The sequence below is a fragment of the Chiloscyllium plagiosum genome, chromosome 9, assembly GCF_004010195.1.
Source record: "Chiloscyllium plagiosum isolate BGI_BamShark_2017 chromosome 9, ASM401019v2, whole genome shotgun sequence".
Taxonomy (NCBI): domain Eukaryota; kingdom Metazoa; phylum Chordata; class Chondrichthyes; order Orectolobiformes; family Hemiscylliidae; genus Chiloscyllium; species Chiloscyllium plagiosum.
Genome location: NC_057718.1, coordinates 97,711,588 through 97,725,061, shown reverse-complemented (window position 1 = coordinate 97,725,061; position 13,474 = coordinate 97,711,588). Strand labels below are relative to the sequence as shown.

Below are 13,474 nucleotides of genomic sequence, written 5' to 3'. Positions count from 1 at the left end.
GGCTAACCACTGTGCTGCCCCACTGTGATACTTCAATCCCTGTCACAAAACAAAGTGCTGCTTTGTTGACAGAAAATGAGCTTTAAGACGCTTTCAATTCTGTTAGTAAAAACAAATGTATCAAAATGGCTACGGTAGGGGAGTAGGCCATTCAGCCTGCTGCCATGATAACTCTACCTGTTGTATTCCTGTACCCTTTCTCTACATCCCAGAGAAATTTCTTTTTAGTTGCTTCGATTTAAATCTCTCTCCACCACACACTTAAGCAGTGCACGCCAGATCCTAACCACCGAACATGAGGAGAGGTCTTGTGGTGCAGTGGGTAGTGACCTCCACTTAGGGTCCTGAAACTGTGGGGTCAAGTCCCATCCCAGGACTCAATGACCATGGAAGGTGTGGAGCAAGTATCAAGTTTTCTGTTATATCTAGGTTAAGTTGTAAGAGTGAGAGATTTACTTGAATGTTGCCAGGAATGGAGGATTTGAGTTATAAAGACAGGCTGGAACATTTTTCACTGGAACATAGGATATTAAGGGGTGCCCTTATAGAAGTATATAAATCATGTGGGCTATAGATAAGGTGAATGGCAGTAGCATTTTCCCTAGGGTGGGGGATTTCAAGACTAGGGAGCATATTTTTAAGGTGAGAGGAGAAAGATTTAAAAAAGACGTGAGGGAGAAGTGTTTTTACACAGAGTGGTTCGTGTGTGGAATGAACTGCCAGAGGAGATAGTGGAGGGGGGTTACAGTTACAACGTTTAAAAGACACATATAAGGAATTTTTGGAGGGATATGGGCCAGGAGCAGGCAGGTGGGACTAGTTTAGTTTGGGGATTATGGTCAGCATGGACGGGTTGGACAGAAGGGTCTGTTTCTGTGCTGTATGACTCTAACTGCCCGAACATTGAGAGTTGCTGCAGAACAGCTTCTCCACATTGCAGGATTCCATGAGCAAACATTATCCCTGTTCTAACAGGCTACATGCACACGCACACACACACACGTAAACACACACACATAAACCCACACGTTCTGTGTAAAAATGCTTTTACTTTTATGCCCCTTTTGTTCTTTTGTCAAACTTTTCAATCTTCCTTCTCAGGTACCCGACCCTCCTGGAAAATACTGACTACATCAATGTGTTCACTTAAGCTCTTGCTTATTGTAACTCAGACAGGATTACTGGTTATTTTTTGTCTCATTTAAATAATTATGCATTTGTTCTGAAAAGTACTCATTGGTTTTTAATTTCCTGAATAACGTCACGTGTTCCTTTGATCCTATAATCCCCTCCTTAAAGCACCTTCTTCAAACTGGATGGTTTCATATACAGGCTTGTCCAGAATGCATCAAAGCTCCGACCAACTGGGAAATGCATGGACTTGGAGATTAGTTCAAGTCAATCTATTTCAGATTCTATGATTAATTAATGGGCTTTAGTTCTTAATACATTGTTTCTTGAGGTTAAAAGGCATTACAGTTAAAAACAGCCATATTTTATGCCCACAAATAAATCCATGAACACAAAAGATGAAATACTCCATCGACTGAGATGAAGGAGCTCAGTTATGTCGATAGATCGGAGAGGTTGAAGTTATACTCTTTAAAGAGAAGAGGTGAACTGGGGGCAGTATAGTGGTTCAGTGGTTAGCACTGCTTACTGTGCCAGGGACCCAGGTTCAATTCCAGCCTTGAGTGATTGCGTGTGTGGAGTTTGCACATTCTGCTGTGTCATAAAGTCATAGAGGTGTACAGCATAGAAACAGACCCTTCGGTCCAACTCGTCCATGCTGAGCAGATGTCCCAACCCAATCTAGTCCCACCTGCCAGCACCCGGCCCATATCCCTCCAAACCCTTCTGATTCATATGCCCATCCAAATGCCTTTTAAATGTTGCAATTGTACCAGCCTCCACCACATCCTCTGGCAGCTCATTCCATACACATACCACTCTCTGTGTGAAAAAGTTGCCCCTTGGTCTCTTTTATATCTTTCCCCTCTCAACCTAAACCTATGCCCTTTAGTTCTGGACTCCCCGACCCCAGGGAAAAGACTGGATCAGTGGTGCTGGAAGAGCACAGCAATTCAGGCAGCATTCGACGAGCAGCAAAATCGACGTTTCGGGCAAAAGCCCTTCATCATTCCTGATGAAGGGCTTTTGCCCGAAACGTCGATTTTGCTGCTCGTCGAATGCTGCCTGAATTGCTGTGCCCTTCCAGCACCACTGATCCAGAATCTGGTTTCCAGCATCTGCAGTCATTGTTTTTACCAGGGAAAAGACTGCCTATTTATCCTATCCATGCCCCTCATAATTTTGTAAACCTATATAAGGGCACCCCTCAGCTTCCGACACTCCAGCCCCAGCCTGTTCAGCCGCTCCCAGTAGCTCAGATCCTCCAACCCTGGCAATAACCTTGTAAATCTTTTCTGAACCCTTTCAAGTTTCACAACATCTTTCCAATAGGAAGGAGACCAGAATTGCACACAATATTCCAACAGTGGCCTAACCAATGTCCTGTACAGTCGCAGCATGACCTCCCAACTCCTGTACTCAATACTCTGACCAGTAAATGACTTCGTGGGTTTCCTCCCCCACTCCAAGGATGTGCAAGTTAGATGGATTGGCCATGCTAAATGGTTCCCTTGTGTCCAGGATGTGCGGGTTAGGGTGGATTGGCCATGCTAAATTGTATGTGCAGGCGAGGTGGGTCAGCCATGGGAAATGCAGGGTTACAGGAATATAATGGGGTGGGGAGTGGGGTTATCTGGTTGGGATGCTCTTTGGATGGTCAGTGTGGACTTGATGGGCTGAATGGCCTGCTCCCACAATGTAGGGATTCTATGAACTGATCAAAAACCTCAAAATAACGAGGGATCCACACAGAGCAGGCATGAACAAACCATTCTCTTCAATCAAAGACCATTATTTGTGAACATAGTCACCACAGGCACAATCCGTTGGTCTATAGCCACTGTGATTATTGTACGATGTCCTTTAATTGACATCATAAGCGATGCCAACATTCCCCTGATAGAGATGGAGAGAGGTCAGTGTTAGAGTGGGAGCGAGAGACAGAGTGAGATTAAGAAAGGTGTGATGGAGGTCTGTTTGCTTAGTTGGGCTGGTTAGCAATCGACAGCATTCCTGCACCATCGACACGGTAAAATCTCGCCTGAGCAGTGGCGACTGTTATGTTAAACTCACCACCAGATTTCTCTCTCTCTCTCTCTCTCTCTAATGAGAAAGCAAACTTAGGGTCCTCTGGTACTATGGTAACCTTTGCTTTCATGTGAGGGGAAAGAGAGAGGGAGTTGGAAAGGAATAAGAGAAGGAGCTTAATTCTGAATCTAATTCTGAAACTGGAAATGAGCCTGACACATACTGACAAGCCCATACTCTTTCCCTCCACAAAAAGCTATCCACACATGTGTAGGGAGTGGATGGAAAAACCCACACTTAAAAGGGCAATCTGTCTCAGAGCCCTGACTGTCTTATGAATTTCATCAAGGTTTGGTCAGAGTATGCATGGTCAGGGGTGAATACAAGATTAGTAACTCTTTATTTTGCCCCTGTTCCGATAAGCCCTTCCCCCTTCTGGGAATGACAAGAACTTAGGGTATAGTCTGTCTCCCTCTCTTGCTGTCCTCCTTAGAAATGGCAATTTTAAAAAGTTTAGTTAGTTGGCCCTTCTGTTCTGCACATTTATTCATTACTCAACCTCTTAAAAGATCAAGTTATTGACTTTGATTTTTCCTGAGTAAGACGTTTACGTTTTCCTTGCACTTTTTATTTAAGTTCACGTTTCACGATGTGCCAGTTCCCAGGCAGTTCTTGCTGGGGTTCCTGCTAAACGAAAATGAGAGGCTCACACAAAGTCTAATCACTGCTCGGAGAACTGGCAGGAAGGGGTTACTTTGCTCCATTAGAGATGGGGAATGTTGGGACAGCCTCAGCACGAGGGGATGACGCTTTAAAACTGAGATGAGTAGGAACTTCTTCAGCCAGAGGGTGGTGAATCTTTGGAATTTATTGCTGCAGAGGGCTGTGGAAGCCAAGCCATTATGTGCACTTAAAATGGAGAGAGATAGATTCTTGATTCTTAAGGGATATGGGAAGAAGGCAGGAGAATGGGATTGAGAAACATATTAGCCGTGATCGAATGGTGGTGCAGACTCAATGGGTCGAATGGCATTGTTCTGCCATTCTGGAAATGCTCAGCGTGTCTGGCAGCACATGAGTGGAACAAAACTCAGAAACCCTTCATCAAACATGAAGCATTAACTGCTTCTCTGTCCGCTGTTGCTGCCTGGTCTGAGTCAAAAGAAATTCTATTGTTATTTCAGATTTTCAGCAACTGCGGTATCTTTCTTTCTATTATATGTGCTCCACTCTGGATATGTGTAAGTGTTACTTGTTTCAAATCCAATGAGAAAATATTTAAATGTAAATTATTTTCCCAGTTAACGAATACATTGCGGAGTGGACTCGATGAGCCAAATGGCCTTACTTCGACTCCTATTTCTTATGTTTGTTTGAATAAGAATAGTACATTATCTCAGGTGAATTAGGGTTATGGTTTGGGTGCAAATTTAATGGGAGGTTTTGCTATCGCTAAATGTGTAAGTGAAGTTGGGTGCCAATGGAATATACAATTGTTAGTTCAAGGTGTTCTCATTGTGCTTGGGATGATTGCTCGTGGTGCTAGTGAGGTTCAAGAGTTTTGATGTCGCTGTTGGGGTATTGTTCATCAGAGGGTTTTTTTATATTAGATTCCCCTACAGTGTGGAAACAGGCCCTTCAGCCCAACAAGTCCACACCAACCCTCCGAAGAGTAACCCACCCAGACCCATTCCCCCTAACTAATGCACCTAACACTATGGGCAATTTACACGGCCAATTCACCTGACCTGCACATCTTTGGACTGTGGGAGGAAACCGGCGCACCCGGAGGAAACCCACACAGACACGGGGAGAATGTGCAAACTCCACACAGGCAGTCACCCAAGGCTGAAGTCGAACCTGGGTCCTTGGCGCTGTGAGGCAGCAGTGCTAACCACTGAGACACCGCGCTGCCCCACGGTAGTGGGTCTGATCAAATAAATGGACTTGATTGCATAATAGGAACAGCCAAGTTGTGTGCAATTGTTTGACAAAGATTTGGTTGGAAAGTGTACCATATTGGAACCTGAGTTTCCCATACAGACACACAGTACAAAAGCCAAAAGATTTTGCTGAACCAATATGAAACTGTTCAACACAACAGTGATTATGGTCCCCCATTCTTGTATCCAAAGAATGTGAGGGGAGGGTTAAAAGTGAGGGAAGAATAAAGGCTCCAGAAACAAGCAAATTATCAGTGTCCATGAACTCTCTCCAGGGCAAATGATAAGAAGATATGGGATATATACATAAGCTTGAAGGGCCCATTTTCCACTTCCCTATATTATTTTCACACCCAGGACTTTGCCTTAGGGAAGACCATGGGTGCAGGCATGCCCAGTAATGTGACGGCAGTTCATTCAGCACAATATTCCAGCGCTTTGAAATGCGATAAACCATAGTGGGACTGTACCATGGTGGTAAGATCCAAGTTTCTGTGCCAGCACAAACCTTGAAGATCGATTGTTTCTCAGCTCCAAGTTGGTTTTATTGCATAACAAGTTGGTTGGGCCGGGGGGTGGGCGGGGTAGGCGGTCACACAACCTCAATCCAGCAGTTGGGCTTTGTGGGTCATGCTGCAGGTGCTATCTCAACTCAGGCTGGTCACATTCGAAGGACAGAACAACCTACCATATAGACAGCTCGAAGAGTAACTTAACCAAGGGAGATAGTGTAAATGATAGAGATTTATCTTTGTCTTAGAGTCATAGAGATGTACAGCATGGAAACAGACCCTTCGGTCCAACTCGACCATGCTGACCAGATATCCCAACCCAATCTAGTCCCACCTGCCAGCACCCAACCCATATTCCTCTAAACCCTTCCTATTCATATACCCATCCAAATGCCTTTTAAATGCTGTAATTGTACCAGCCTCCACCACATCCTCTGGCAGCTCATTCTAGATGTGCACCATCCTCTGTGTGATAAACTTGCCCCGTAGGTCCCTATTATATCTTTCCCCTCTCACCCTAAATCTATGCTCTCTAGTTCTGGACTCCCCTACCACAGGGAAAAGACCTTGTCTATTTACCCTATCCATGCCCCTTATGATTTTATAAACCTCTATAAGATCACCCCTCAACCTCCGATGCTCCAGGGAAAACAGTGCCAGCCTATTCGACCTCTCCCTATAGCTCAAATCGTCCAACCCTTGCAATATCCTGGTAAATCATTTCTGAACCCTATCATAAAATTACCACATTTTTGGTTTATGCAAAGCAATAAGGCAAGTGTGAAAATACAGAACAACATTTTGATGTGGGAGTCATTGGCACGGTCAGAATTTACTGCCTTCCGCTCGTTTCCCTCGATCTGGCAGTGGCAAACCAGCTGCTGTAATGTGTACGTCATAGTGGGGGAAGTTCCAGGCATCATTCACTCATTATCATTTTGAAATGGAAATTGATACATTGTGCAGGATTACAGGGAAATGGTGGGAGAATGGTAATAAATCATGAAGCTCATTCTGAGAGCCAGTATTGACACTGAGTGGCCTTCTCCTATCCTGTAAAACATCTGAGATTCTGTGTACTTATCACAACACAAAAATCTAAAGTGCAACATTCCCAAATCTCATTAATTCCAATATTCCACACGCTATATTGCAAAGCAATAGTTCTGAAAGAATAAATGTTGAGCTGTATTGATCTCCACCCAAATGGGTGGTGTCACACAGTCTTTGGGTAGAGAAGGAGTGTGTGTGCAGCATAAAGTCCCAACGGAGACCAATGCGACACACCTGACTCCATATCATTGCAATTATTCTTAACCAGTGAATGTTAAATATACCTATTGTTACAATGCAATAAACCACACCCCATATGTCACACAAGTGTTTCATCTTGTTAAGACACTATCATTGTCTATCCTTTGCCACTAACAATTAGAAGGTCCTTAGATTCAGCGTGGAGAGCAAGTGTCCAGGGCCCTTGTATCAAAGTGGTATTGTCCATTCCTCTGAGCCAGGAGGCCTGTGTTCAAGTCCGACAAGCTCCAGAGGTATGCAAATAGCATGTCTGGACAAGTTGATTAGAAAATATCTAGAGGGGAAGTTTGGGGTTTTTGTAGTGCAGTGGTAGTGTCCCTACATCCGGGCTTGGACACCAGGGTTCAAGTCCCACCTGCTCCAGAGGTGTGCCAATACATTTCTGAACAGGTTGATCAGGAAAATAACGAGGGAGAAATTTTGGTGCTGAGAATTATTCCAGTCACAGGTCATCAGTGGTTGGTTAATCGGAGAAACTAGGACTTGTTGGCATCTGAAAAAATGACAGTGGCCATCTTCCAATATAGCACCAGGAAAACAAGAGATCTAGTTACATCTTTCATCGTCTTGTGTGATTCTCCACTTAACCCTCTGTAGACAAGTGATTAAAATGTTTGTGGGGAGCATGAAGAGATCCTGAGATGTTAATTCTCACTTTGCACATGCTGAGATTTGCGAATGAAGTTGACGATATTGACTGTATAACAGTCAGCTTTATGACCTGAAGAATTTTGAGGCCCTATTGTGAATTGCCCTATCATTTAATTTATTTGATAACACTAACATTGTGTTGCTTAACATTGCAATACTACATTTATATTTCACCAGTGAAAACTCAATTAATGCCAGTGCTAAAGACATTAGATCAACTCCCTTAAGTTTAATAATATTTAATATGCGTGCATTGTAATGTCATGGTAATGAACAAAATGCCCTCATGGGTGCGTTATTTTTGATTAGGAATTATATAGTAATGTTTCCATTCCTTTTTAAAGACCTCTGCATTCTTCTGAAAGTGACGTGATTAGAATTGTGAATTGTGATCTAGAACCTGAGAGATGATGGAATGGGTGAAAAATTGTCGAGCTCCAAATCTGTACAGAACAAACATGAGCTTCAACTTCTGATGTCCTGAAGAACACTCAACAATTTCTTTTTCATCCCTCATGTAATAATAACATTTCACTCAAGAAACAGGATCAAAGGGAAAATGCCATCGTCTGCATCTTTAATGACTGGACTTTGAGGTTTTACAGCTTTGTCTTTATTGTGTATTTCAAATTGCCCTGATATACTGATTAGAATTTGTAACTCATCGCAATTAGAAGCTGGGCGAAGGGTACCGCTGACATGGGTGCACAGCTTGTTTTAGTAATGTTCAATAGCTGCAATTAATAATATGAAAATTGCAATTGTATTTCAAAAATGGTTTACCTCCCATCAAAGTTAGCTGGGTTAAAGGCTGGGATGGTATCTGGGAAACAACAGGTGCATGTATAGCACATTCAGAAGTGCAATTGGACTTGGTCATGTTCAAACATTTATAGTGCAACCATACGGGGCAGGACTATAGCCAGTTTAGATTAGATTCGATTCCCTACAGTGTGGAAACTGGCCTTTTGGCCCAACCAGTCCACACCAACTCTCTGAAGAGTAACCCACCCAGACCCATTTCCTTCTGACTAATGTACCCAACACTATGGGCAATTTAACAGGACAAATTCACCTGACCTGCACAAATTGGACTGTGGGAGGAAACTGCACCACCCGGAGGAAACCCACGCAGACACGGGTAGAATGTGCAAACTCCACACAGACAGTCGCCTGAGGCTGTAATCTAACCTGGAACCCTCAAGCTGTGAGGCAGCAGTGCTAACCACTGAGCCACCGTGCTGCCCCAAATGTTTAGGCAAGATTAGATAACCTACAGTGCGGAAACAGGCCCTTCAGCCCAATTAGTCCACACTGACCCTCTGCAAAATAACCCACCCAGACCCACTTCCCTCTGACTAAGACACCTAACACTATGGGCAACTCACCAGACCTGCACATCATTGTGACTGAGGGAGGAAACCAGAGCACCCAGAGGAAATCCATGCAGACACAGGGAGAACATGCAAACTCCACGCAGACAGTCGCCCAAGGCTAGAATTGAACCTGGGACCCTGGCGCTGTGAGGCAGAAGTGCTAACCACTGAGCCACTGTGCCAGCCATTGCTGTGTAACTGTACCCATTGCTATGAACACTCAAGAGGTAGGGTTACTTCTCTGTATTTCAGTTAGCTCAGTGACTGCCCTTGCGGTTTAATAACCTGCAAAATGATAAAGGGAAGCAGACTTGGCAACATGAACACCATCTGTGTAGGAGGAGGACATTGGGACATGGTTTGGATTGCGCAGAGCATCTGGGTTTCTGTTGCCCTGAGGTAGTAGCCAGGGTGCACCCTGCTGCCCGAGCCTGGCGGCATTGCTCAGCTGGGGGCTTTAGGTCTCCACCTGGGGAAGTGGACTCACCCCTGGAAATACTGACCAATTTTCTAACTGCCTGCTTTCAGGTCCCAATAGCGTCACCAGGGATGGTGGCCATTCCAACAATGGGATGCCAAGAAGCTGGAGTTATACATCAGTGGGTTGGGGTTTTGGTGGTGAGGGAGAGGAAATATAAGAGATGGAAGACCTTAAGGGGGTAAATTCTGATGGGCATGCCCTCACTTTTGCCCTACACATACATGGTTCTAGATTAGAGTGGTGCTGGAAAAGCACAGCAGTTCAGGCAGCATCGGAGCAGGAAAATCAATGTTTCAGGCAAAAGCCCTTCATCAGGAATGGCACATACATGCCCAGTGAAAGCTGCCAGGCTGGACACTTAATGTGGGACTATTCTGCTCTTGGTGAAATCCCAGTGGCAGTGGGCTAAGGCCCTTAAATCCCATTGATTGGCAATGTAACGGTTTCAGTTGGCGCATGGCTAGCAGATGTCTTTCCAGCGATTAATAAAGTTTCAGTGGTGGGTGGGGGTGAGGATGGATGGGTGGGTTGCCTAATTTTATGCCTCATTGACTGACCTACCTGGGGAAATATCAGGGAGCGGGACTGCATAGAAAGAACTGGTATAGAATGGTCTCATTCTATAACTGTTGTGATGTAACATTTGTCATGGAATTGTTCATGGGCTGTGGTGCATAATAGATAATGGTGAGTAAGCAACGGATTCTACTGAAACCCATGGGATATAAAATGGGAAGTGATTCACCGTCACTGATATTGTGTTTGTGTCCAAGACAAGTGTCAGCCACAATGACATTGGTGATTCAGTATTTTGTAGTCCAATGGCTGCTGATGGCCAGAATAAGAACAGATGAAATGACAGCCATGAATCATCGACTTCCTCAGCTAATCATCAAAGTGGGATAAATTCAATCTCTTAATGTCTGGTCAATCACATTGTTAAGGCTTATTAATGTAATTGTTAAGGTTAAACAAAACAAGTGGTGGATATTAAATGTGTTTGAGCACATCTAGTCGGGAATGGCTGTGAAACTGAGGTGTGAGACTAAGGAAGTGAATAAACTCTTACTGCAAAGTAAAGCTCTGCACCATGGTTTCTCCCTCACCTGCTGGCTTGGGTTTATTAACTCAATTCATTTCAATCTCTCAGGGGCTCTTGTGATACAGTGGTAGTATCTTTATTTCTAAGCCAAGAGGACTGCGTTCAAGCCCCACCAACTCCAGAGTTATGTCATAACATCTCTGTATAGGCTGATTAGAAACTTCACTTTATCCTCTCCCTCAATATTGGTAGTCAGCACAGAGCACAATAGAACTCTTTACCTCAGTGAGCATTTTCTTTAACCATTAATCAGAAGCTTATCACAAAAAAGAAACAAATATAATCTGAACCAAGCTCTTTAAACATAGAATACATGTTTGAAAGATCTTAAACACACAGCAGAATAATGTCTCATTTATTCCACAAATTTACAGCATGAAAGCTAGAGTAATGACCCTTCTGAATCAAATCTTTGAGTTTGACTTAACATCTTCTGTCTTGTAAACTGTGAAGTCTTCTTACATAAATACTCTCAAATTCGGAAACTTAGATATTCTGAATGTTTTAAATATTTGCCAGTTTCTGACCAAACAGAAACTCTCACACCAAGTAATGGGGCTTTCCCTGAACCGTCTTAACCTCCTTGCTAAGAGAGAAATTGTATTTGCTTTCAACCCGAGACAGGTGTCCTTCAAAAAAACTGCCCTAAAAGCTCTCAGTCTTTGAATTTTTTAAGCTACGATCAATTTTTTATTATTCTAAACCAAAAGCAAGCTAATGCCTATCAATGTGAACACTTCCCCAACCCCTCACTGTATCAACAATCTTTTCGTAAAAGTCCAGGGGGCTTGTCGTCTTCTGTTCTCCAATACATACTGGATTAGGTCATGGTTCCAGAAAAGACACTGTGACTATATATTTTAAAAAAGACCTTCACAAAAGTAACCAATACCCCATGCCACTAGTTTGAAAATCCCAAACCTAAAAATTATATGAATGTATCAATAAGTCACGCACTTTTCAGTGCCTTATGTTATAAATTCCTCGGAATAGAAACAGTCAAAACCCACACAATAATTGCAACACAAAATGATAAGATTAATTCTGAAACATCAAGAAATAGTAACAGGCAGAGACCATTTAGTCCAGTGAGCCTGTTTCACCATCCAGTATAGTCACAACTGGGTCTTTAGGCTTCAACTGCATTTTCCTGCCTGCTTCCCGTCCTGCCTAAATTGGCCTTAAATATGTTCAAGAATGGTCAATCCAAATTCCATGAAATCCATGTCATTCATGAAGTGAGTTCTCCTCATTTCAGTCTGAAACGATCAACCATTTATCTTGAGACTCTTTCCCCACTACTCTCTGCACCTCCCCACTATCTTAAGATTCCTTGACCAGCAGAAACAACTTCTTAACATCTACCCTGTCAGGACCTTCCAAAATCTTGTATGTTTCACCTCTCACTCCTCTCTGGTTCTTCTAGAATCCAGAGAGTATAGGCCCAATTTACTCAGCTACTCATCAAAGGTCAACACCTCATTCCTCGCACCCTAATCCCCGGACCAATCGAGTGAACACTTTCTCTTCCATCTTGAGTGTGAGTGTTCATATCCTTCAGCGTGGATTAAGGTGTGCATGTATTGACCACGTTAGACCACAGAAATGTAAGGGAATGGAGTAAAATTGAATATAACAGGCACTCAATTCTGACTGACAGATCACAGCTCACCCTTAACATACCTAACATCCATCTTAGAGCAGCAGAGGATAACAACTGTAAACAAAAGGCCCTCTAAATGCAACATTTCTGCTTCATTCTTGGAGGTTTCTTGGGTATATTATTGATAGCCCCTTAATCATGTATTATTTAGTTCTATACTTTAGCCAGTTCCAGACACGGAATTGTACCTTAGGTTTCTCGTCCAGAATTTGCTGACGCACTTCTTTGTGTTTGTCCACCAACTTCTCTTGCCTTTTGCTCTGCGCGTCTTCCAACTGGGGAAACAAGAAACAAATGTGAAGTGCCATCTGTGGAAAGAGTGATGATTCATTCCAGATTAGTGGTAAGACACGATCACACACGACAAGGGTGTCTGACGGGCTATGTTAGAAAAATCGCACCCGAGAGTCACAGGGATCGCAAACTGTGATTAGCAGGAGACTGTTTAACAAAATGCAGACAGCACTGCAGCTCAGGTGATGCATTCTCACCATCAACATGTCTTTGCCTGTCCTGCTGCTCCTCAGTTATTTGTGAGACACGGTGGCTCAGTGGCTAGCACTGCTGCCTCACAGGGACCTGGGTTCAATTCCAGCCTTGGGTGACTGTATGGGTTTCCTCTGGGTGCTCCGATTTCCTCCCACAGACCAACAATAGGTGGATTGGCTATGCTAAATTACCCACAGTGTCCAGAGATGTGTAGGCTAGTATGCTTAGGTAAGGGAAATGTGGGGTTACAGGGGTAGGGTTGGTGTGTGAGTCTGGGCAGGATGCTCTTCAAAGGGTCAATGTGGACTTGATGACCTGTAGAGATTCTATCTGGTGGAAGGCTGAGCATTTTCACTTGGAGGGTCCCTAAAATTTGCCATTTAAGCCCCACTTAGAACCACCTGACCCCTCTTTGACAGAAGTACAATGTGACTGGAATAAGCGCTGGTAGTCAGGCAAGAAGCAAATCTGACCAGGGAATCAATGAAAACACAAGAGAGAGCATGATACTACACTGGAGACCTGGGCGAAGAGGAATTGGATAGTGCAGTAGTCATGGAGGTCAATACGCCACCTATCTGTAATAATCAGGACTCCAACTCATCCAACATTCATATTCCCCAATACAGCCTCATGCACTTAACAAAAGGCTCACACACTGCAAGCTCTTCAACGCATCAAACTAGCACTTCGCTCTCCCTTGCATTTTGAAGCCTGTCAGAAAAGCTGGGGTCACCGTCAGCAAGAAGTCTAGTGCAAACTTGACACGGGGCATAGTGATGCA

General features: G+C 43.7%; 1 protein-coding gene across 2 annotated transcripts in view; it reads right to left on the bottom strand.

The window, feature by feature from the left end:
• LOC122553084 (1-phosphatidylinositol 4,5-bisphosphate phosphodiesterase beta-1) overlaps positions 1-13,474 on the bottom strand; it is an 800,648-nt gene that overhangs the window by 34,739 nt on the left and 752,435 nt on the right. For both annotated transcript variants that reach the window (XM_043696584.1, XM_043696585.1), the window contains exon 32: positions 12,390-12,476. In XM_043696584.1, the coding sequence (XP_043552519.1) occupies positions 12,390-12,476 (87 nt within the window). The remainder of the gene's footprint in view (positions 1-12,389; positions 12,477-13,474) is intronic.